This window comes from Balaenoptera borealis (assembly GCF_965194805.1).
Source record: "Balaenoptera borealis genome assembly, chromosome: 1".
Lineage (NCBI taxonomy): Eukaryota > Metazoa > Chordata > Mammalia > Artiodactyla > Balaenopteridae > Balaenoptera > Balaenoptera borealis.
Genome location: NC_138860.1, coordinates 161661317 through 161687306, shown reverse-complemented (window position 1 = coordinate 161687306; position 25990 = coordinate 161661317). Strand labels below are relative to the sequence as shown.

Here is a 25990-nt window from a genome sequence, read left to right as displayed (position 1 = left end):
GGGTTGCCATCTGGGACATGCTTATAAATAATAAAACATTATTTATTATTTATCTGAACTGGAAATCTAACTGATGTCCTGCATTTTTATTTGCCAAAATCTGGCAATCCTAGTTAGAGAGAACTACAAATAAGCTTCCTTTAATCCTGAAACACCACCTATAACTCAAGACTTCCCTGCCCACGCTGGGCTCCTAGCTCTTCCTATACTGAGTTCTTTCCACCTCACACTTCTGCTTCAAAGGCACAAGGTGTGCCCCTTTCTACGCTTACTTTCTGTACCACACCTTTTCTCTACGCTTGACCTGCACATATTGCTTTTTCTCCCCTCCAAAGAGCTGTCAGAGTTACAGACAGTTGCACACAGTTTAGTCTACAACTAGAGAGTTTAGTTTACTAATTAGTTCATGTGTTTTTATCTCGGAATACTCATAAAGGAGATGCCATCCTCCAGAAAGCTTTACATAGTTAGCCAGTAATTTGTACACCCACGGCATTCTTTTCATTCCTCTACCAGTATTTTTATCTTCTGTTAACCAAAATTTTAGAAACAAAGACCTGATTGAAATGAAAAGGTGTTTGTTTGTGGTTTGTTAGAACTGCAGCCCAGGAGACACAGATTCAAGAAGCACTTGAATTGTGTTCCACCGAACTACAAAATGAGGGAGGCTTATAAAGGCCAAAACTGCAAGGTTACAGTTAGTTACATGAGTTGTTTATCAAGAATTATAATTGGACCTGGCAAGCAGTAAGGGTACTTGTTAAGTAAGGATTGGTTGGGATCAGAAATGGTTGCATAGTTACAAGGGAGACCTTGAGACCATAAGGTTGCAGCTGGCAGGTGTTGTTCCGAATACAGCTGGTAGTGTTCTTGGGTCTAGTATGGTTCAGAGAAAGTTCAAGTTCTCAGTGGTGCAGAGAGGTGTCTGAGACCAGATCCTCAATGGCCACCTGACTTCATTTTTGTATGCCTGAACTGTGATTACCCCCATTATAATTTCAATTTGTCATCACTTTTTATATTGAAGACTATCTATTTTATATGTTTGTTGTGGAATTATCTCCAGAGTAGACTGTTCAGTGAAAAAATAAAATAAAATAAGGAGAAGAACTAGAATAAAGGGAATAAAGCTACTGTATGCAAAGCTGTGAATAAAGTATCTCTGAAGGGAATAAAGCTACTGTATGCAAAGCTGTGAATAAAGTATCTCTGAAGGGATAAAAATAAACTGTTTTGCAGTGGTGACTTTCAAGGAGGGAAACTATGAGACTGAGAGACAGGGATGTGAGGGAGACACTTTTACTATCTATTCTTTTGTACTAATTTTAAAAACTAAGTGCATATTTTAATTATTCAAAAATATTTAATTTGGCGGGGTGGCGGGGGGGGTGGGGATTCCCTGGCCATCCAGTAGTTGGGACTTCCACTGCAGGGGACATGGGTTTGATCCCTGGTTAGGGAACTAAGGTTGCGCATGCCGCGTGGTGAGACCAAGAAAAAGAGAAAAATATAATTTTTTAAAGGCGAAATTATCTTCTTATGTAGGTGTGCCCCTCCTTAGACAGTAAGCTACTGCTTGAGGTCAGGGACCACGTCCATTTCAATTTGTACTCCAAGAGCCCAGCACTGTGTCTAGGACAGAGTCATAATTTTGGCTCTTTATACGTATATAAAAATAGCCTTCCCCCCACTGATTCATTTCCATTGCATTACTGATATTACCTCAGTTAAATTAAACTGTATTAAATTATTTAATGTCAAACATAAAAATTAATGAATAATAAAAATGATAAATTTCAAATTCAATTATTAAACTAATTTAAATGACATAACTGTTAAAATATAAAGCCTATAAAAACACTGGAATTTTTTAAAAATTAGCTCTATTGAGAATTGGACACAAACAATAAAACACCCATTTAAGTGGGTTTGATGAATTCTGACAAAGGTATGTACACATGTAATAACCACAATCAAGAGATAAAAAATTTCTGTTACCCCAAAAAGTTCTGGGTCCCCCTTCTCAATCAATTTTAACCTCCCACCCTTGGCCACTGGCAACCACTGAATAATCACATTACCATCTATTAATAGATTTCAAATATATTTAACTAAACACATTTAATTTATTAACAGGAAGTCTGTATTTTGCTATTAAATCAAAAAGCAAATGCTGGCCCCCACACACAAAAAAATGCACAGTTTGACCATGTTCTTGTTTCAATTCATTTTTTTTTCTCATTCTTTATGAGAGAGTAAAGTTGTCATGTGGCATAAGAAGGAAAAGTGGAAAGGCTGCTGTATCTTCAAGAGCAATAATAACAATTGCCGTTTATTGAGCATCTAATATGCACCAGGCAACATACTGACACTTTACATGAATCCATTTTCTCATTCCATCCTCACAGCCACCCTAACAGCTGGGTATTCATTATTAAAATCATTTTGCGTGTGGCTTAGAAGTACCGCTGACCTAAACTAAGTATGGTTAACACAAATGTATCACACATTTAATAATACCCCAAATCTCCAAGCTCTAAACAACCCAACACATACTTAAGTAGCAGTAAATCCAGTTAAACCAGGTGCCCTCCCTAGTTCTCAGAAATAACCAGAACTACCACTGTCACTCTGTGGCTCAAGGATTGCTGATCTTGTCCAAGTCTGTGCTGCCCTTTCCTTGACCAGTGAACGTTTCACCTCTGGCCCACTGTCTACACTGGAGCCAACTCCCACAGGGCTGTGCTGGAGCCCTCCTACCTCTCCAGGGTGTGAGGGTTGCTCACAAAGATTCTCCAGTAGTCCTGGGATTCTGAATCCACTATCCCAGAAACACAGATCTTCTAGGAGGCAGTGTAGATTTACTCTTTGGGCTGACCTAAGGAGGTAGCTCTGCACAAGTTGAAATTCAAGTTCACATAAAAGATGAAGCTTGAGGCTCAGAGAAGTTAAAAATCTTGGTCAAGATCACCAGCTGGTCAGCAACAGAACTAGGATTCAATCTCAATCTGCCTGACTTTCAGACAACGACTGCTTTTCACTCTGTTGGGCTATCTTCCTGACCATTCTTTAGACTAAAGGGAAAAGGACATAGCAAGTAAGGAGTAATTAAATAAATATATGCGGAGCAACTGCTCTGTGCCAGGCCCCAATCTATGATGTGAACAAAAGAGAAAAGACAGAACTTGTGAGGAGAAACGTTCTTTGGGGAGAACCAGGTCTCAGTTAAAGCAGAGAGGAGACTGATGCGCTAGGGGATTTTGCTGATGAAAAATTACAAGTTCCATGCATTGTAACCCATTCAATCACTCATGAAATATTCAAGCTCACAATGGCCTGGGGCTGTGTTAGGTGCTGAGATGGAGAGGGGAACAAACAGATATGAACACTGTCTGCAAGTTTACAGTCTCGTGGAGGGGGAGGGATAAACAAATAAATGAACACTCACATGTATAATTACAGATTGTGGTAAGTGCTATGAAGGGAAAAGAACAGGTTGCTAGAAGAGAGAAAAGAAAGGAACCTACTTTAAAAGAAGAACCCCAAAGATTGAGAAGGCACTGGACAGGTGAAGAATGTTTCAGAGAGAACAACAAGTACAAAGGCCCTGAGGTAATAAAAAATGAGGGCTTGAGGAGTCGAAGGAAGGCCAGTGTAGCTGGGGCCGCTCAACCATCACTGGATGATACTGTGTCTCAGTTCCATTTAGTGCAAGTGGGAGGGAGTTCCAGGAAGAGGTGACAGATTGAGCAAAGACACAAAGGCAGGAAAACTATAAAGTGCGGTGGAGTGGTGACATGTTTGGGGAGCTAACAAGCAACTCCGTGCTCTTAGGAGTAGCAAGCGGTTGAACTTAAAAGCCAGGTTGAGTATTTCTTTTCTATTTGAAGCAAGAAGGGGCTAACATGTTTAAGCAATGGAGGTAAATTTAAGAAGATGGTCAGGGAGTAAGTGGATGACCTGGAAACAGCGATATCCCTTGGAGCGCTCTTGCAATAGCCCAAGCAAGAGGAAAGTAAGACTTGCCTAAGGGTAGGTGGTACAATGAAGGAACTGCCCCTTCCTTATATCCAACAGATATAAAATTCCCCAAAAGGAAGAGCAAAGAAGAGTTCTCCAGGGGAAATCTCTGGCAGGAGGGAAAAGGTTGAAACAGTGTCTGTGAGGTTTTCAGAGTTTCCACCTCCTTTGGAGGTTCTCTACCTTTGAGGCCCCTGACTCTTCATCAAAACACAGCAACAAAGCCTCCTAGCAAGGAATACCTAAGTTCCTGGGGTTCCTGTGAGCTGATGAGAGCAAGTCCAAAGGAGAGGGCCTGGGAAGGAGTGGTGACAGTCTTGGGGGATAATCACTCAAAAGGAGGTTCTAGGGTATAAATACTGCTACCTCACGTGGCAGCTACTCCCTCCCACCAAGCTCTTCTTAGACCTTTAGAAGATATGTTCTCCTTCCCTGGGCATGGCTAAGTGGAAATAGGTCAGACATGGGTGGAAGAAAATTTCCTATGGACAAATTGGTAGGATTTGGCATCTAACCTGATTAGATTTTGAGGAAAGGAAAGAGAGAATAGAAAATAATTATGAGAGAAGCCTGGGTGTTGGAACAGGGGTGATTTAAGATCTTCTAGCTGCCTTTACACTGATTCTTACCCTCCGTAAGCAACCTTCTGATGCTAATATTTTTCCCAAGCCAACTTTTCTATAGGTATGCCATTATATTTCTTAGGATAAATTAGTAAATTGGGCTCTTGTGATTTAATCACCACCTAGGTGGAATGACAGAATCAAGTTCTTGAATTTGCAAGTCAGAAATTCTAGCCTGGGACTTCCCTGGTGGCACAGTGGTTAAGAGTTCGCCTGCCGGTGTGGGGGACGCGAGTTTGATCCCTGGTCCAGGAAGATCCCACATGCCATGGAGCAACTAAGCCCGTCCGCCACAACTACTGAGCCCGTGCGTCACAACTACTGAAGCCCGCGCACCTAGAGCCTGTGCTCCGCAGCAAGAGAAGCCACCACAATGAGAAGCCTGCGCGCTGCAACGAAGAGTAGCCCCTGCTCGCCGCAACTAGAGAAAGCACACGTGCAGCAACCTCACATCCCCTTATAGCACAACCCCATTTTTATGCCCTTTTTCACAGAAAAACTTTCTCAAAGGGGTTAATTCTCCCCACCCTATCTCTTTGCTTTTCACTTCTTCTTGAATTAATTCTTCAACCCTCTCTAGTCAGGGTCCATACCAGACAGCCACAGAAACTTCTGTAGTCAAGGTTATCAACAATACTCATGATGTCGTATCAAATGATCACTTTCTGTCCTCATCTTACCCAAACTCTTGTTAACGGTCTACACCGCTGACTATTCTCTTCCTGCTACTTTATTCTTTTGTCCTCAGAAATATCACATTCCTCTGGTTTTCCCTCCACCTCTTTGGTTGCTTCTTCTCAACATTCTTTGCTGGCTGGATCCTATTCTTCTGACATGTCGATCTTGGAGTGGTCCAGGACTCTCTTTTTTCTGTTTGAGGTCACAAACTGTCAACTCATCACCCAAACTGAACTCACAGGTGGGTATTATATGTCCTGCAGTTTTTAAAATGGGGAATTGTGTTTAAAAAAAAACAAAACAAGCCCATATTTCCAATTTCTCTTGGAGAATTAGAAGATCTAGCAAAATAGGGTTTGCATTCTCACACTGCTGTAATTTGCTGGAGCTGAGTACCTTCTGCCTGGGTCATTTCTTTTTGTGTGTGTGGTTTAAACAGCAGAAATTTATTTTCTCACAGTTATAGAGTCTTTAAACCCAAGATCAAGATGTCAGCAGGATTGGTTTCTTCTGAGGCCTCTCTCGTTGGCTTCCAGATGGTCACCTTCTCACTGTGTCCTCACATGGTCTTTCATCTGTGCACATGGATCCCTGGTGCCTGTGCATCCAAATTTCCTCTTCTTATAAAGACACTGGTCAGATTGGGTTAATATCATGCTTTGTAACAGTCAGATTGAATTAGTACCCTAACAACCTCACTTTAACTTAATTGTCTCTTTAAAGGCTCTGTCTTCAAAAACAGTAACATTCTGAGTTACTGGGGGTTAGGGTTTCAACATTATCAATTTTAGGGGGCAAAATTCAGCCCATAACATCTTTATGATCTTTGTTGATTATAAAAGTAATCCATGCTTTTTTTAAATCAAATTATACAGAAATGTGTAAGTAGAAAGCCAAAGTCTCCTGTCACTCACTTCTCATGACAATATCTCCCAACAGTTAGGCATAATCAGTGTTTCTTGAAAGAATGAGTGAGTGAACATGGGGTGGGCTTCATATTACACCTGAAAAAAATGAGGCACCGAAGAGGCTAAGCAACTTTTTCTAGGTTATAAAACTTGTTAATGAAAAGAGAACCAGGACTTCCCTGGTGGTATAGTGGTTAAGAATCCACCTGCGGATTCAGGGGACAGGGTTCGAGCCCTGGTCCGGGACATCCCACATGCCGCAGAGCAACTAAGCCTGTTCGCCACAACTACTGAGCCTGAGCGCCACAACTACTGAAGGCTGTGCACCTAGAACCCATGCTCCGCAACAAGAGAAGCCACCGCAATGAGAAGCTCGCACACTGCAACAAAGAGTAGCCCCCGCTCGCCACAACTAGAGAAAGCCCACGCACAGCAACGAAGACCCAATGTAGCCAAAAAATAACTAAATAAAATAAATTAAAAAAAAAAAGCGAACCATACCCAGTTCTACTAATTTCTCATCCAACGTTCTTTCTACTATCTTATGCTACTCCTTTTTTATATTTGTTGTAATTTTTGAATAAAGACGTGTTCCTCATTTTTAATGTTAAAGTGGGTAAGTTGAAGATTTTATATTTCTCTTTAAAAGTTACCAAACTTGGGAATTCCCTGGCGTGCCTGGGTCATTCCTTAACCAGTTCACTACTTCCAAACATCTGATATCCAGACAGCTTTACTCATTTAGGTCACCTGTCTAAGTCATGTAGGAATATGAGCTTATGATGCCTGATTTACCTTTCCCCAGGTAATCTCATCTAGTCCCACTTAAATACCATAAACTTTTACATTTTCTTCTTTTGTTTAACAAATATTGATTGCCCGCATGCCAGGAACTACCTTACCAGACACTAGGGATATAGCATTGAGTAAAATAAGTTATCCTACTTTCAAAGAACTTACCTTCTAGCAGGTGAGGCACACAAAATAGTGATAATGTAAAGCCAATTAATATGAACAAAATGAAAAGAGAGCAAGGGATAGAGAAGGCTATTTTAGACAGGGTCATCTGCCCCTGTGAGGTCATACTTGAACCTGAACGAAATGAAAAAAAGGAAGGATTCCCCAGAGAGAGGAAACAGTAGGTACAAAAGTCATGGAGCTTGTCTGTCTTGTTTAAGAATGGCAAGGTCAGTGTGTGGCTGGAGCCCAATGAGTGAGGTGAAGTGGTGGGAAGAGCATTTGGAGAGGTAACAGGGCAAATACAGATAGGACTTTGTAGGTTCTGGTAAGGATGATGGGGAGCCACTAGAATGTTCTGAGCAGGGGGGAGTGACATGATCTGAACTATGTTTTGTTTTGTTTTTAATTTATTTTGGTTGCACTGGGTCTTAGTTGTGTCTGGCAGGCTCCTTAGTTGTGGCTTACCAGCTCCTCTAGTTGTGGCATGTGTACTCCTTAGTTGCGGCTCATGGGTTCCTTAGTTGTGGCATGCGAACTCTTAGTTGCAGCATGCATATGGGATCTAGTTCCCTGACCGGGGATCAAACCCGTGTCTCGTGTATTGGAAGGTGGATTCTTCACCACTGCACCACCAGGGAAGTCCCTGAACTATGTTTTAAAAGGAGTTATGTGGCTATCCTGTGGAGAACTGACTGGAGGAGGGCAAGAATAGAAATAGCTGGTTCACTGAAAAGGTTATTACCTAAGTTTAGATGGGAGGTATTAGTGGAGGGGTCTAGGGTGCTATATCTTGAGGAGGTGAGAAAGGGTCAGATTTGAGAATATATTTTCAATTTAGAGCTGGGATTAGCTATGGAGTGTGAGAAAATGGAGTTGAGCACGAATCCAACATCTTTGGCTTAAGCACCTGAATGAATAGAGGGGTCACTTACTGAGAGAGGAGCAGTTTTGACATGTTTTCTTGTGAGATGACTACTAGATTGCCAAAGGAGATAGTTAGGGGGCAGAGGCTGGATTCCAGGGCAGTGGTGATAGCATGTCCACCTCTATTATTTGTAGGGCCTGGAAGCATGAGCATAAATGGAGGCACACACACCATATGTCTAACTATTTAGAGTTATAACCAAGCTAACAACACACTCTTAGATAAAACACGTTCTATCCCTCTAACTTAATAAATACACCGTTACAACCATGAAATTATAAAAGATACATTACAAAACTGTAATATTTTTGTGTGTGTGACTGAAAATTGGCAAAATATCAAAGATGACTGAATTTAATTTTTATACATTTCTGGGTGCTCTATTGATCGGCCAGGGATTTTTTAAAATATAAATTTATTTATTTTATTTATTTATTTATTTTTGGCTGCATTGGCTTGCTGCGAGCGGGCTTTCTCTAGTTGCAGCGAGCGGGGGCTACTCTTGGTTGTGGTGCGCGGGCTTCGCATTGCGGTGGCTTCTCTTGTTGCGGAGCACGGGCTCTAGGCGCGCAGGCTTCAGTAGTTGTGGCACGCGGGCTCAGTAGTTGTGGCTCACAGACTCTAGAGCACAGGCTCAGTAGTTGTGGCGCTCAGGCTTAGCTGCTCCGCGGCATGTGGGATCTTCCCGGACCAGGGCTCGAACCTGTGTCCCCTGCATTGGCAGGTGGATTCTTAACCATGGCGCCACCAGGGAAGTCCATGTGCATCTTTAATTTTACTAAGTATTACACATTCTTCTCCTAAATGATGTACCAATTTATACTTCCACCAGCAGTACATAAGTTCCATTTTCCTAACTCCTAACACATGGTACTAATTTAAAATTTCTGCCAATCTGATGGGTATGAAATTATATCTCACTGTTGTTTTAATTTGTACTTTGATAGTTACAGTAAAGTTAAATATTTTGTCACGGGTTTATTGGCCATTTGGGTTTCTTTTTTTGGTGATCTACCTCAATAACCTTTCTCTACTTTTCTATTGGATTGTTTGCTTTTTTCCTTTTGATTTTGGGAACTTCTTGGGATACTAATCCTTTGATGGCTATATATATGGTGAATATTGTCTAGTCTTTGGCTTGTCGTTGTGTGCCATCTTTTAAAACTTCTGTTATTACAGAATTAACAAATTTTAATGCAGTAAAACTAACAATATTTTGCCTTATGGTGTGTGCTTTTTGGATCTTATTTAAGAAATTCTTCTCTATTTTGATATCATAAAGATATTTATATTTTCTTTACTCCATCCAGCATTTATTTTTTGGATATGCTTTGAGGTAAAAATCCAATTTAAATTTTTTTTTCCCTTTTGGAAAAAAATGTTCCAGCGCCATTTATTGAAAAGTTCACCCTTTACCTACTGACTTGTAATGCCCTCTCTATTATAAACCACGTTCCCATGGGCTAGTCTTCATTTCGGCCTCACAACCTCCACAGGCTTGCTTATTTTTCCTCTACTGGGGATGCTTCCCTTTAACGCTCTTCTCAGGGCTGCATCTCTCTCGTTCTTCAGATCGCAGCTCAAATGTCATTCCCCCATAACTAGATTATATCTACAAGTATGTCCGTCTCGGTGACCCCACGACTCCAAAAGGTCTGGAAGGACTGCAGTGGGCAGAAGCCCCCGGTCAGCTGTTGCCAGGCTGTTGCCCAGGCGGCTGTCGTGGAGGCCGCGGAGGGGAGGAGCACCCCGAGTTCCAGTGACGGAATCCAACGGGCGCCGGCGGCGCCCAGGGGTGCGTCACAGAGCGCGGTCGACCGGGGGCGGGTCCAGGTCTGAGTCACGTGGCTTGGTTGCCTACGCGCTGCTGGGCCGTGGGAAGATGGCGGACGGAAAGGGAGACGCCGCCGCCGCCGCCGGGGCTGGGGCTGAGGCTCCGGCGGGAGTCGGAGCCGGAGACGGAACCGAGACAGAGTCCATGGCTCGGGGTCATAGCCCTGCATCTCCGGCGCCGGGAGTCTCAGGGCTGCGACCGTGTCTGTGGCAGCTGGAGACAGAGCTGAGGGAGCAGGAGGTGTCGGAGGTCTCATCTTTGAACTACTGCCGGAGCTTCTGCCAGGTGAGGGGCGGACTGGCTGGCTGAGGGCGGCGGGGCGGGGAGGCCAGGGGAAGAGGCCCCAGACCCGTTGCTGCAGCCGGGGCCGGACTGAAAGGCGCCACCTCCATGTCTTGCCGCGCCCCCGGGCCGGGAAGGCCCAGTTCGGAAGCCCGACCGCTGGCCCCCCTCAGCCACTGCCCGACTTCGGCCACCGCCAGGGCGGGTTGCGCTGGGTTAGACTGAGAGCCCGAAGGGCGCCGGCAGCTCCCTGGAAGGGCCGTGCCCTGTCGTCGTTGCCTGTCCCCCCGGCTGGTGGTTGGAGCGCCATTGCCTCCTGAGGGATTGATTGCTCGTTCCTTCCCGGAGATGCTTTTTTGAGTAGAGTGCAGATCTCCAGATTGGAAAACCTGGGTTTTCCTAAATAATCCGGAGATATATGTTGGGGCCAGAGACTTATGTTTGGAGTCAACGTCTTCTGGGCCCCTAAAAGGTATGACAGTTGGCTTTGAAAGGCGTCTAGGGCTTTCTGCTTAAGGATTGTGGAGCTGGTTGGTTGTTTGGTTTTTGCTGCCTTTTGGGGGGGGGGCATCAAAGCTGTTTTATCGCCTCTTCTATATTCCTTTGAGAATTGTGCTGCCAGAAATGAGGCTCGTGATCCTTGTAGTGGTTATTAGGCGCTTTGAGTAGAAGAGGATTGGGAAAGATGAGGAGTGTGGTCTCTTTTGGCAGTTCTGTCACCATTTCTGTGCCGTAGTAGGTCCTAAACCTATGATTACGTATTTCTTGGTATGCTTAGTTTCGTTTCCAGGATCACGCTGAGATTTTTCTTTATAAATTTAAAGATGTGCCATTATTATTTCTACGTCTGCTTGTTTGTTCTAATCAGGTTTTGGAGCCGCCCCTCTGCTTCTCACCTGGTGCACCTTAGAAAATGCAAAATAATCGTTGGCACTTGGGCTCTTAATGAGTAGTTGAGTGTGCTGAATAAATTGCGGTGTTCCAAAGTTATAATTTTGTGGGACAATTTGCTCTGTTGGTCCGGAGAAGAATCAGAAATGACTTGATTGAATGTTTTTCTCCCTCCTCTCTGCTGAGCCAGAAGCACTTCATCTCTGAATGGATTTTGTCCTTGCTAATCTTTTCCATACATTGTATCACTCCAGTTTTTATGTCTATAATCCTCAACCTTTCCCTGAACTCTTAAGTACTAAGGTGTTCTTTGCTTCTTCACTAGCAGTGAACATTCTTAGTACACATATTTACTCTACAAACTTTTACTGACTCCATAGGATGGTGCCAAACACTTTACCAAGTGCTGAGGAAACATAAATAAGACTGCACTTACCCTCGATGAGCTTACGGTTGGGAGGCGGTAGTGGAAATAACAGTATTGCCAATGCAGTTTTGGTAATGATGGAAGAGGAGGCGTTGTAGAAATACTGGGAGAGGCCAATTTAGATGGGGTGGCCTGGGAAGGCCCTATGGCTGAAGGGATGAAAATGAGTCTTGAATATCGGGGAAGGGGGTGGTATTCCAGTGTCAAAGGTAGAGATGAGAAGGAAAACAGTGCTGTGGGAGAAGAGGGAGCTAATTCGACCCGGATTAGTGAGGAGGAGAGCAGAAAAACTTGGTTTTGGGTAAGCCTCCTAAGCGTGCGTTGTCTTCCTAGAAGAATAGCAAGAATGGATATAACCCATCAAATTGAAGCTTGTCAGAGGATAACATATATATATATTCTGCTTTATGCCTACTGCTGGCAGCTCTGATGTTATTTTAACTGAATTTTAATGTATTGAGTCTTAGTGATACTTAGATATGTGAGGGCACAGAAGAATTTTAAAAAGAAAGTACTTTTGTAATTTGTCTTTTTTATGAAGTTCTTTTTTTTGGCCTGAAATTTTCCCAAAACAATTTTTTGCACTAATAAAATAAAAGGAGTATCTGTGACGGTATGTTGTAATAGAAAGCACATTGGATTGCAAGTTAGTTGGGTCTTAATTGTGACTCTGCCACTTACTAGCTAATAACCTGGGACAAACTATGACTGTGAGATTATGTTTTGTTTTCTGACCTTTATATTGTAGTGCTTTATACGAACAGTAGACAGAAAGTTTATATTCAACTCTTCACAGTATTTATCACAATATTTTTGTCACATTTTCCCCATAGCCCAGATAAAATCAATAGGGTATTCTTTCTTACCAGATACAGAAAAGTTTTTAAAAATTTTATGATGAAGTAGGAATAATTTCACTATACAAATTTGGTTGAATAGCTTTTGGTTTCACATTTGAAAGGCAGAATAAAATTTATTCATCTACTGATTGTGTGTGTGTGCCTGACCTTGCATTAAGTGCTGGAGATAGGAGCCTGTCCTGCAGGAGCACCTAATGAATGTGTAGAGAGATGTAGTTGTATTACATTATCATAAAGGCCTGACCTGTACTCTCTGGGATGCTTAACTGCCACAAAATTATTTCCATCATGTGTTTAGTATAGAGATATTGTCTTAAGGACTTATACTGTGCCAAGTAGATCCCTCCTGCAACAGGCTGGGACCGTATTCTCTCTAGCTCTTGCAGCACTTAAAAGAAATGGCTCTGTCTTTGGAATTGCACCAAATCAAGAAATAAACTAACATATGAAAGGATAGAGAAGCTTGTTTCATTCTGGGCATGTTTTCAATTTTCAGAAGTTTGTGAAGATGATCAAAATGAAACTTCAGAAGTAATAGTTACTAAGAAAATGATATTTAGATGAAGTTGTAGTCAGTGAAAATTTGTATTCAGTGATTATGGGATGTGTGTGTGTGTGTGTGTGTGTGTGTGTTTTCTTCCCCTTCCCTCAGTTCCTTTTCTGAAAACATTGTCTGCCAGACAGACAGTGTGGATAAGATTAACTCCAGAAAACAGTCTTTCTTTGTTTTGCTGAAAAATTGATGATATCCTCTCAAATTCTTGCTATATTTTGGGAACCCAGATTCCTGAAGTTTTCCAACTGGTTGTTGTATTTGTAACACAAATTTTGAACACTTTTAAAGTAGACTTCATTAACAACTTGAAATTATACTTTGAGACTATCAAGCATAGTTTTATGAGTAAACTTTGTTTGTTTATGAGACACTTTGAGTTCTGGAACTAACAGTGACTTTGTAGATTTTTAAGTGTTAAATTAGGTAAGTACTGAATGTATTTCATTTTTCCCTAGATTAGTGATTGAGTTCAGAGGGTCTAAATCAGATGGGCATACTGGCTTTACATTTAAACTAGCTGTGTGACCTTGGCGCATGTTATTTTCTTTAAACCTTAGTTTTCTCATTTGCAAATGGATAATAACAGTACTTACTGTTCTCTATGTAAATACACTGTTGTGTGAACTAAATAAAACAATCTCTGTAAAAAACAGTGACCTCAGAATTATCTGAGTTATCCAGATTTCTTGGAATAAAAAGTCTTAACAGCCTTGCCCCCAGCTTACTTTTCAGCTCTTACCTAGCCTATCCCATCACCCCAGTTCTACTGTTACTTATTCAGGAGTACTTTACTTGGAGTTCATGGATCAAAGTGGGATCTCAGTTACTCCTATGATTAAATTTTGCCTGTGAATTTCCAGGTGCATTATTTTGGAAAAGATAATCTTAATTTTCATTGGATTCTTCAAGATCCAAGACACATGTTAGGTTTTCAGTAAATATTTCCCAAGTGACTGATCTACAAAAGGATGGAATTACTACTTTAACAAAAGCTCAGCTCATTAAGCATTTTTATGTCTTTCCCTTTCATTGTGCTGTTCTATCCTTTTCTCTCATTTTCTGCATGGCAAGTTTTCCTTCTCTAGGGCCCAGTGCAAATGTCACCTTGTCTGTGAAGCTTTCTTTGATTTTACTAGATAGATTTCCTCTTAGTTGTTTGTGTTCTTTTGACACTTTGCACATACCTATGGTTTTAACTCCTTTCCTTGCTGTCACCGTCTTAGTTCAGGCTTCATAATGTCTTTTTGCAGCAGCTCGTCACTGATCTTTCTTGCCTTCTTACTGGCCTTATCAGCAATGCATTTTGGTGTTCCTTTTAAATTATAAACATAATCTTGTTAGTCACTTTATTCCCTAAAATTCTTCAATGGTTTTTTTCCCCAAAGGCAAGATAAAATTCACACTTATCAGCCTGGCATGCAAAGCCTTTTAGGATCTGGACTTGCTCTACCCCTTACACCCAACTTTTTTTTTTTTGTCTACCTTCATCCCAGTGTTCATCTCTCAGTCCACTTGATTAACCCGAGTCACCCCTTCCTCATCTGCTTATTTATCCTTTAAGACCTGGCTCAAATAATACGTTTTTTAGAGCATTTTCTGATTTCAGCAGACAGAATGAGGTGATTCTTTCACTTAGAATATGTACTCCAGTAGCATCTTGTACATCGGCATGGTACCTGAATGTTTTTGTCCATGTTTATCTCTTGTATTGACTAGTAAGCCAACGAGTCTTTGTTGTATACCTGGTACCTAGCAATTAATACAATGCCTGGCCCACAAAACTAATCTGTTGAATGAATTACATTGTAGGAACTTCATAATATACTCAAGACATGAGTACTTCAAAAGAAACACCTAATGTAAAATCTAGTATGTTAAAAGGCAGTTTTACCATAAGAAATTCCTGTAAAGGAACAGGATAGGAGATTTTGGTCATTTCTTCGAGACAATACTTGTCAACTTAGCTTACATTCATATAATAAATATAATAAAATACACATTTACATGTGTGGGTTGAGGGCTAGTGTTGATGGAGGGAGAAAATAGGAGGCATTACATAGTATTGAGGAAGAGTTACCAGTCTAATAGGACAACAGTTTGGAGATGTTGAGATAGGGAGGATCAGTCTTCCTAACTCCTTGAGGTTGTTGGCCATGAAGACTCTTGAGCATTACCTCTTTCATTTATTTTTACCTTTTTCAATTATTTATTTTAAAGGGCTTTTATTAAATGCATTAGCTTTTCTTCTTGTGCTGCCTTCTCCTGGGAGAGGTCTAAATAGGAACTAAATGACAGTTATAACAGCAAAAGCCAGCTTTTCAGTGTGTGTAACCAAAACATATTATAAATGTGACCTGTGAAGCAGAACTTTGGGTGCTGTTATTTACTGTGGTACCACCCAGTCTCTTGTACTGTGGCCCCTAGTGACTTCTGTGTCTACCTGTGGATCATGCTTTTCTGAACAATGTTAGTTAAAAAATCTAGATAGAACACACCACTTATTTCAAGACTGCAAAGGCATTGGCAAACTAAAATGTGCTTTGTTTTCATTCAGTTCTAGACATCTGTCATCTCTCCCAGAGGTCTTCTTTGACTATCTTATCTAAAACAGCACTTCCCCATCTTCTTTCGACTCCTTAACACTGCTTTATATTTCTTTTAATCACTGACTCTGTCTGATACGTGTATTTGTCTGTATCCCCACCTGGAATGTAAACATCATGAGGGTGTTTATTGTTTTGTTTACCTAGTGCCTAGACTAGTCCCTGGCACTTAATGGCTACTCAATCAGTATTTATTGATCTTTCATCTCCTTCCTTCCATAAATCCCTGACTAGACTTCTTAAGAGTAATAAGCAAGACTTTAGCTTATCTTTATCAAGAAATAGGAACATTTCTTGTCAACAGGTTTATGCTGCTTCCTAGTAGGGATCAGGTCTTATTGTTCTTTGTATCTTGATTAGCTAAGAGTAGAACCTCATTTTAATTTTATTTATATTTTCTAAGAACTTCTCCTGGTTGCTTATATTCCACAAATATTTAAAGTAATGAATTTTTCAGCAAGCTTTCTTAGCCAGATTGAAGCATTTATTTTGGATATGATTGACATCATACTCTAAAACCCAAACATAGATTGCAAGATGGTATAAAAAATAGATTCCTCAAACTTTCATTGCTGACATAAGCCAACATAGAAACCATATGAAAAAATAGAAGGATATTTAATTTATTGAGCATCTTTTGTGTGCCAGGCACTTGGGTAAGTGGTGGTATTTTCCTTTTACAGGTAGAAAACTGAGACCCAGGGAAATTACGAAATTTTCCCAGGATTACACAGCTGTGGCGAAGTCTTTGACTCCAGAGCCCATGCTGTTTTTCTTATATCAGCATTTCCTAAATTATGTTTTGTTCCATGAAATATATGTATTCATAAGCATTTCTTGAAATAAGGATTATTTGTTCATATAAGTTGGGAAAATGTTGGGATAAACGTTTTTTGTTGTTGTTGTTTTTTAATTAATTAATTTATTTTTGACTGCGTTGGATCCTCGTTGCTGCACGCGGTCCCCCTCTAGCTGCGGTGTCTTTGCCGCAGTGCGTGGGCCCCTCAGTGTGGTGGCTTCTCCCGTTACGGAGCACGGGCTCCAGGCAAGCGGGCTCAGTAGTCGTGGCTCGCGGGCTCTGGAGCGCAGGCTCAGTAGTTGTGGCGCACGGGCCCAGCTGCTCCGCGGCATGTGGGATCTTCCCGGACCAGGGACCGAACCCGTGTCCCCTGCATTAGCAGGCGGACTCTCAACCACTGCGCCACCAGGGCAGTCCCTAAACATTTTTTTAATATGACACATTATGACTCTTCTAGAGAGACATTTAAATATTGTACAACATTTGCCAAAATTAAGGTGTCTAAAACATTTAACATTTGGGAGATTGGGATTGACACATATACACTATTTATACCATGTATAAAATAGATAACTAATGAGAACATACTGTATAGCCCAGGGAACTCTACTTAATGCACTGTGAGGACCTAAATGGGAAGGAAATCCGAAAAAGAGGGGATATGTGTATATGTATAGCTGATTCATTTTGCTGTACAGTGGAAACTAACACAACATTGTAAAGCAACTATACTCCAATAAAAATTAATTAAAAAAAATAAATGAAACATTTTGCCATGTTCTAAACCTTATATCAGCCGCCAAATCGCATGCTTTACTTTCATTATAGTAAAGCAAATTACTGTGGTGAAGAGTTGGTGGCTTTATGTTTCTGCACACCACCGAGTTTTGATTTCCTGGTTTTAGCCTAAACATGACTGAGGTTTTTTTTTTTTTTCCTTTTTGGCTGCATTGGGTCTTTGTTGCTGTGCGTGGGCTTTCTCTAGTTGCGGCGAGCAGAGGCTACTCTTTGTTGCAGTGTGCGAGCTTCTCATTGTGGTGGCTTCTCTTGTTGTGGAGCATGGGCTCTAGGCGCATGGGCTTCAGTAGTTGTGGCATGCGGGCTCAGTAGTTGCGGCTCGTGGGCTCTAGAGTGCAGGCTCAGTAGTTGTGGCACACGGGCTTAGTTGCTCCATGGCATGTGGGATCTTCCCGGACCAGGGATCGAACCTGTGTCTCCTGCATTGGCAGGCGGATTCTTAACCACTGTGCCACCAGGGAAGTCCTGACTGTGAGCTTTTTATAAAAAAAATTTCCCTCCGAAGTTTTCGCAGGTGTAAGATTATACTTATTGTCCCAAATGAAAAATATTTTAATGTATTATAATTTTTTGGAAGTTGAGAATGAATTATATTTCAGACATATTTTGAGTTCAAGTTTATTAATCTAGGTTTACCTATATTTCTGCACATAGCAAGCTTGGGAACTACTGATGTATTTGTTTCTCCTCACTTTTGTGCTGTGCCTGATTTCTCTAATGTGTTTTTTAGAGGACTCTTCTTATCCTTTTTGGGGGGATCTAGTAGCTTATTGTGCTGACATTTATCTCATAGTATTTTTACTACCAAAGAAATAACCTGAGTGTGTCACATTAGCCAGCACAGTAATGCCTTTTAATATGGACACTTATAAGAATTATTACCAGATATGATAGAATGAATGACTTAGCTTGGGAATTGTATTTTTATGATATGTGGTTGTATAAAATAGGCATATTTTAATTTGGGATTTCATTTTCTTTTTTCCATATGTATGTTTAAAATATATAAGGTATCTTAAAGAAATAAAAGTAATTATATATATTTTTTGTTTTTTGTGACTCCAAACTGATACATGCTCATTCTAGAAGCTTAAGGCAAGATGTGTAAATGCGTAAAGTAAAAAGTGAAAGTACCATGTAGTCTCACTGTTAATAAATTGATGTATTATTCTGATTTTTGGAAAAGCACATATAGTATATGTGTGTATATAAATATTAAAAATTTTAGTTGCCCAAGCAACTCATGAACACATTCTAATTGTAAAAACTTAGAAGAATGTAAAAGAAGAGAAAGTAAAGATGAAAACTACCATATACTCCCTATACTTCAGTACTACGTTTTCTTAGGTTAACAGTTTGGGAATGTATACTTACAGAATTTTTCCATATGATATGTATTATTTTTAGAAAAATAGTGTCAAGTTTATATACTAAAACTTGCTTATTTTATTTAATATATTGTAGATATCTTTTCATATGGAACACACACATATTAACTACGTTAAAAAAACTGCATAGTATTCCATTGAAAACTGCATTGATTTTATTTTTATTTTTTAATTAATTTATTTTTGGCTGCGTTGGGTCTTCATTGCTGTGCACGGGTCTTTCTCTAGTTGCGGGCTCTAGTTTCTCTAGAGCGGGGGCTGAGCGGGGGCTACTCTTCATCGCTGTGCGTGGGCTTCTCATTGCGGTAGCTTCTCTTGTTGTGGAGCGCGGACTCTAGGTGCGTGGGCTTCAGTAGTTGTGGCTCGCGGGCTCTAGAGCGCAGGCTCAGTAGTTGTGGCGCACGAGCTTAGTTTCTCCACGGCATGTGGGATCTTCCTGGATCAGGGCTTGAACCTGTGTCCCCTGCATTGGCAGATGGATTTTTAACCACTGTGCCATCAGGGAAGTCCAAAACTGCATTGATTTTAAATTATGCAGGTAGCAAAACCTTCAACACTTTTTTTTTTTCTAATTTATATTTATTTATTTATTTGGCTGCGTTGGGTCTTCGCTGCTGCATGCAGGCTTTCTCTAGTTGCAGCGACCGGGGGCTACTCTTCATTGCGGTGCGCGGGCTTCTCATTGTGGTGGCTTCTCTTGTTGTGGAGCATGGGCTCTAGGGAGCAGGCTCAGTAGTTGTGGCACACGTGCTTAGTTGTTCCGCGGCATGTGGGATCTTCCCGGACCAGGGCTCGAACCTATGTCCTGGGCACTGGCAGGCGGATTCTTAACCACGGGGCCATCAGGGAAGTCCCAAAACCTTCAACACTCTTAATTTAAAAATTTTTTAAACTGTAAAAGCTATGCTCAAGGCAGAATATATGAAGCTACAGAAAGGTTTAAGGGAAAAGTGGAAGCCCTTTTTTGCCTTCAGTTTCTCCAGTCACTCCCCAGAGCAGTTAATGGTGTCTTGTGTGTTCTTAAAAATTAAAATGCACACTCTTCTGCAATTTACATTTTAATTAATTTTTGAAAAGATTTAGTTATTTTTTTTTATTTAATTTATTTTTGGCTGCATCGGGTCATAGTTGTAGCACTTGGGATCTTCCTTGAGGCATGCAGGATCTTTTGTTGTGGCACGTGGGCTCTTCGTTGTGGTGCACAAGCTTCTCTCTAGTTGTGGTGTGCGGGTTTTGTCTTCTCTAGTTGTGGCACGCAGTCTCCAGGGCGCATGAGCTCTGTAGTTTGCAGCACGCGGGCTCTAGTTGAGGCACACAAGCTCGGTAGTTGTGGCGCACAGGCTTAGTTGCCCCGTGGCATGTGGGATCTTAGCTCCCTGACTAGGGATAGAATTCGCATCCCCTGCATTGATTGTAAGGCGGATTCTTTATCACTGGACCACCAGGGAAGTCCCTACATTTTGATTTAATATACCGAGGACAACTTTCTGTATCAGTACATGTTGAACATTACCATAGTTAAATAATTTGTATTCTTTTTTGTTGTTACCACAAATAATGTTGAAGTGAACAACCTTAAACATTAAGCATTATTTATATCCATAGCATAAATTCCTGGCATTGACATTACAGTACTGGACTAAAGAGAGTGTTTTTTTAAAATTTTGATAGATACTGGCCTACGAGAAGTTGAGTATGTACTTCCACCAATAGTGTTATGGAGTCCCTGTTTCTCTATATCCTTGCCAACCCTGGTATTACTAAACTTTTAAATATTTGCCCATCTGATAGTGGCAGATAATTGCTATCACACTATTAATTTGTATTTTAACAGCATTTAAAAAAAATTTATATATTTATTTATTTTGGCTGAGCCAGGTCTTAGTTGTGGCACACAGGATCTTCGTTGTGGCATGCGGGATCTTTAGTTGTGGCACGTTGGCTTCGTAGTTGCGGCATACGTGCTTCTTAGTTGCAGCATGTGAACACTTAGTTGCGGCATGCATGCGGGATCTAGTTCCCCAACCAGGGATTGAACCTGGACCCCTGCATTGGGAGCACAGAGTCTTACCCACTGGACCACCAGGGAAGTCCTTGTTACTTTTTCATGTGTATTAGATATTTACTTTTTTTTTCCTGTGAGGTTTGTCTTTCCCTTTTTTTTTTTTTTAAACATACTTCTGTTTTAAAATGTTATTATTTAAAAGTCATTAAAATTTGGTTGTGTCTAATCATCCAGTGTGACCTTGTAATCTTAAGATTCCATGCTGCTTTGAGGTTCTCAAGAAGCAGAACATACTACAGAGAGTTAGTTGCAGCCTAACCTGAGGCCATCAGAATGTATGATACAATTTAGTGATTGATTGTTGCTGTGAGAGATTTGTCAGTGTACTCATTTCCGACAAACATTTATTGATCGTTACTGCTTTGGGGAGATTTGGGAATCTTTGGGAAGACTGAGTCATAGCTGAATAAATGGAGAGACCCTAGTGCTTTACATTAGCTAACTTTTTCTTATGTTGTTATCTTTATATGTTTTCAAATAAAGTGTCACTGAATGGATGTATTACCTTGCACCCAATCAGTTTGTTATGGGGCCTCAAATTACTGCTTAAATGAGATGACCTTTTAGGTGTGATTCTCCTCCAAAACTACATAAGTCTATTGGGAAACATTTGCTAAGGATTATTTTCTAAGTCATCTCCAAACATTTGCCTTGTGTATCCTTATTGAAATAAATAAATTTTAAATGTTTTATTTATGCAGTACCAGTATATAAATTACAAGCAAACACAGAAGTATAAAAGGGATGAGACTTTTAAAACTAATTTAAATAAAAGTTTCAATATTATATTTCTGCCCCTTGGTGGGTTATCATTTACGCCTTTAGGGTAAATGCCCATCCCAGTGGAAACCACTCTACTAATTTGAGCTGAAATTATTTGTTTACATTAGTTGTTATGCTCACTATCCTTATTTGGCTCTTTCCTTCATAATGAAAGCTTGATTTTGGTAAATGAAAATGTTAAACCTAGAGCAAATTATCCCATGAAGTTCTAACAGTAAATGTGGGTAAAACATCATGTTTCGTCAGTATTATGTTTTATTGTCTTATGAAATGGAGAACATATACAATAGAAAGTACATTTGAAGTCAAGAGGTTTCACTTTAAATCCTCATTCCAACACTTTTGTGATCTTAAGCCTTGCCGTGGGTCTGTATTCTTGTCTATAAAATTGGGGGTAATAGAAAGCTACCCCGTAGGTGGTTGTGAGGATCAAATGGGACAATATTACAGTACCCTTAGCATAGTTTTTGGTAGCAGCAGATAGGTACCCAGCGTGTCCATTTCTTTATTTCCTTTCTATACTGAATATTGTTTTAAAGAAGTATTTCATGTAGCGTGGTTTTCCTCCATTTTCCTGTCAATGTAGAGCTCACTGAAAGAAAAAAGTTTCCTAAATGCTTTCAGAGCATTTGCTAACATAGTTTTAGATTCAGAGAGCCTATGATGAGTTCTGTAGACTGGAAGTGTAATTTACAGAAAATTTCTATTACATTGAAGCAATATGAATGCCTTTTGGGGTTTGTAGTAGGTATAATGCGTTTGACCTGTTGCAACTAATAGATCATTCTATATGAAATATTTTTTATTCATTTGGCTGTTGGCTTTAACTTGGTTTATTGTTTGGCATTTAAATTATGTGTTTCATTTTATTGAAATGTGCATATATCAAAAGTGATTTGAATTTGTAACATGTTGGATTTGAGTTCTTGGGAAAAAGTTGGCCATGTTTTCATGAAATTGTAGAATCTTATGTTTGGGGGAAGAACTTTGGAGGTTATCTGCCCTATTCCCTTTCCAGCTTAAAACTTGTAAGTTAGAAACTCCCTCTCAGTCGAGGATGTGAGCTGAGGATCAGAATAATTATATCAATATTGTGTGATATTATATGACAGTTGTAATATCAAAGTTCTGAACTTTGGCATATCTACTTACTATCAAGCAAAATTCAGGATTATCATTGTAATCTGACGTGAGCACCTTTCTAAAAAATACTGTGATCTTAAGCATTTTCTTTTTAAAATTCCCACAAGTGCAGTTTGGTCAACATTATGCTGCTTTCCTCCTTTACAAGGTTTGAAGGAAGCAGTGAGAATTTGGAGTTCAATCTACTTAGTTGAATTTGTCTTAGTATACAGGCATATTTCATGCTAATCAAAGATATGTATCAGAAAAATTGTCTTAATCAAACTTCAAAAATAAGTTAGCATATCCTTTAATAATTGGGCAAAGAATTAAAAGCAAATAATTACAAAATACCTGTTATGTGCTACTTGGGGTTCTGGTCTGCAGTGAGCTTATTGTCTAGTGGAGAAGATAAATATTAAGCAGTTTTTCCTGTTATATATGCTTATTGGTACAATAGAGCAGTAGTCAGTGTTTCACGGTTATATGTATTTATCTGCCTTCCAACTAGTTTGTCCTTAGGTAACGCGAACATAAGTAAAACAGTTCCCTTGACTAACTATTGCATAGTAATTTTGAGGTCTAACATAAATGGTTTTGAGTAAGCAACATTATTGCTCTTTCCAATTGTTATAGATTATAAAGAAATGATTTTCCATGCCACTTTTCTATAATCAGCTTCATTAGTGTTTGTTGCCAAACTGAAAATTTGAAGCAAGTGTATGGTTAAGAAGGGAAGACCCTACTAATTTAAGGGAGAGAAGGAATGCCAGGAATCCATCTTGGACTAGATGAGGGCTTTTATAAGATATTTTAGATTTGGAAATGCCAAAAAATAAGTACCCTTTGAACATCCCAGAGCCATAAAACATTTGAGCCCAGGAGATTATTACAAAGAATTAGAAAGCTTTTGTTTATGTATATAAGGCATATGTACCAAATTGTATTTATCGGGGTTATTTGGCGATAGAGAGTAGGGGTAGAATTAGATGGAACACAGGTGTGATCTTTCACTTCTTTGTTGCATAGAAAATTTTAAAGTGGTGGAATTATGAGTGGATTTTCCCTTTTCGGTGTATTTCAGTATTTTTTCAGATAAAATTTAAACAGGCAAAAAGGTAGTACTATATGTATTGGTATGAAAGGATATCCAAGATCTGTTGTTTTAGAAACAGTTAGAAAACTATATAGTATCCCATTTTATAAAGCAATGATGTATAGAAAAAGTTTTGAAAGACAGTTACTAAAGTGTTATCATTTGTTGCATTTCAGTGAAGAATAAGTGAGACATTCACTTTATGTTTCTTGTGTTTTTGTACGGTTTGTACTTATATATTACCCTTTTAAATTAATTTTCATTTTATCAACTATTGTTTCAGTACTTGTCTTTGCTTCTTTCCTTTGGTAGATACTATTTCCTGGTCCTCCTGTCTTTGTCTTGTTTTACTCCCCTATTTGGGGTGTGAGGAGTTACCCTCCAGTAGCTTCCTGAGGAGGTTTCCCCTCTCTTTTGTGTTAGTTAGGCTGGGTATAGGAATCTAGGTTGAAAATCCGTTTTGCTCAGAACTTTGAAGGGTATGTTACTTTTCAAAAAACTCAAATATTTCCAACATACAGGTAGTAAAGTGCACGCTAAAATGAACACAACCTAAGAAACAAAATAATTGAAGCTACCTGTGTACCCTGTTACAGACATCATCTACCTCCCACCATCATCCTGATTTTGATATTTAATCTCTCCTCCATCTCTTTACTTTGTATTTGTGTATTTTAATATAATGTGTAATATTATTATGTTTTCCAGCTTTGCTTAAATGATGTACTGTATGTATTCTTCTTAAGCTTTTTGAATTCAACATAATGTTTCTAAGGTGTATCTAGTATGTATGTATACTTTTTGATATGTATAGTCTTTTTTTTAAAAGTATTTATTTATTTATTTATGGCTGTGTTGGGTCTTCGTCTCTGTGCGAGGGCTTTCTCTAGCTGTGGCAAGTGGGGGCCACTCTTCATCGCGGTGCGCGGGCCTCTCACCATCGTGGCCTCCCTTGTTGTGGAGCACAGGCTCCAGACGTGCAGGCTCAGTAATTGTGGCTCATGGGCCCAGCTGCTCTGCGGCACGTGGGATCTTCCCAGACCAGGGCTCGAACCCGTGTCCCCTGCATTGGCAGGCAGATTCTCAACCACTGTGCCACCAGGGAAGCCCTGGTATGTATAGTCTTGATACATTCATTTTTCACTGGTGTGTAGTATTTCATTATGTAAATATATCACAGTTCATTTGTCCATTCTTTTACTGATCGATTTAGAGGCATTTACATTAACTGCTGGGGTAGGTATCTTTTCCTTATATGTTTATACATGGGTGCAAGAATTTCTTTTAGGGTATATGCTTACAGTGGAATTGCTAGCTTCATATATAAGCCTATCTTCAACTATAATAAATACTGCCAAGTTACTCTCCAAAGTATTTGTAGCAGTTTATGCAGTTATCAGTGTATGAAAGTTACCATTGCCCTTCATTCTTGCCAATACTTGGTATAGTCGACAGTTTAATTGTAGCTGTTCTGGCGGATAGACTGTGGTATCTCATTGTGGTTTTAATTTTTTTTTCTGTTTACTTGTGAGGAGTTGCTTATCTTTTTGGTTATATTTATTGCTATTCAGATTTCCTCTTTTCTGAATTACTTTTTCCCAGTTTTTGCTCATTTTTCATTTGGGTTTTCTTTTTCTTAACAGTTTTTATGAAATTATATTCTAGACATGAATTCTTTGTTGGTCATTACTTTGGAATTATCTTTTCTTCTGTTTATCTTTTCATTTTTTATATTGTTATTTTTAATGTAATTTTTAAACTTTTTAAAATTTTATTTATTTTTGGCTGCATTGGTCTTCGTTGCTGCACGCGGGCTTTCTCTGGTTGCGGCGAGCGGGGGCTATTCGTTGCGATGCAGTGGCTTCCCTTGTTGTGGAGCACGGGCTCTAGGCATGCGGGCTTCAGTTGTTGTGGCACACAGGCTCAGTAGTTGTGGCTCGCGGGCTTAGTTGCTCCGCAGCATGTGGGATCTTCCCAGACCAGGGCTTGAACCCGTGTCCCCTGCATTGGCAGGAGGATTCTTAACCACTGTGCCACCAGGGAAGTCCCTTATATTATTTTTATGTACAGAATTTTTACATTTTATTGCAGTAAAAATAGTAAATCTGACAATTGAAATGTAAAATTTATTTTAATTCCTTTTATGATTTTGTGCATTTTGTGGAGCATTGTGTTTTTTTAAAAAAAGCTTTATTGAGGTATAATTGACATACAGTAAACTGCTCATATTTAAAATGAACAATTTGATAAGCTTTGGCGTATCTGTGTACCCATGAAACCATAATCAAGATAACAAATACATCCATCACTCCTAGAACTTTCTTTCTACTCCCATTGTATTTCCTCTTTCTTACTTTCCTCCCGTACATAAC

At 39.8% G+C, this 25990-nt stretch overlaps 1 protein-coding gene across 4 annotated transcripts in view; it reads left to right on the top strand.

The window, feature by feature from the left end:
- The first annotated feature begins 9949 nt into the window (after positions 1-9949).
- The window catches only part of RLF (RLF zinc finger), a 78026-nt gene continuing 61985 nt past the window's right edge, over positions 9950-25990 (top strand). Inside the window, exon 1 of one of the 4 annotated variants that reach the window (XR_014243326.1) lies at positions 9950-10233. Coding sequence is in view for 3 of the 4 variants with exons in the window: in XM_082387589.1 (XP_082243715.1) it covers positions 9997-10233 (237 nt within the window). In the remaining variant the exon portion in view is untranslated. The remainder of the gene's footprint in view (positions 10234-25990) is intronic. The other 3 variants (XM_082387589.1, XM_082387590.1, XM_082387588.1) reach the window with 3 other exon arrangements.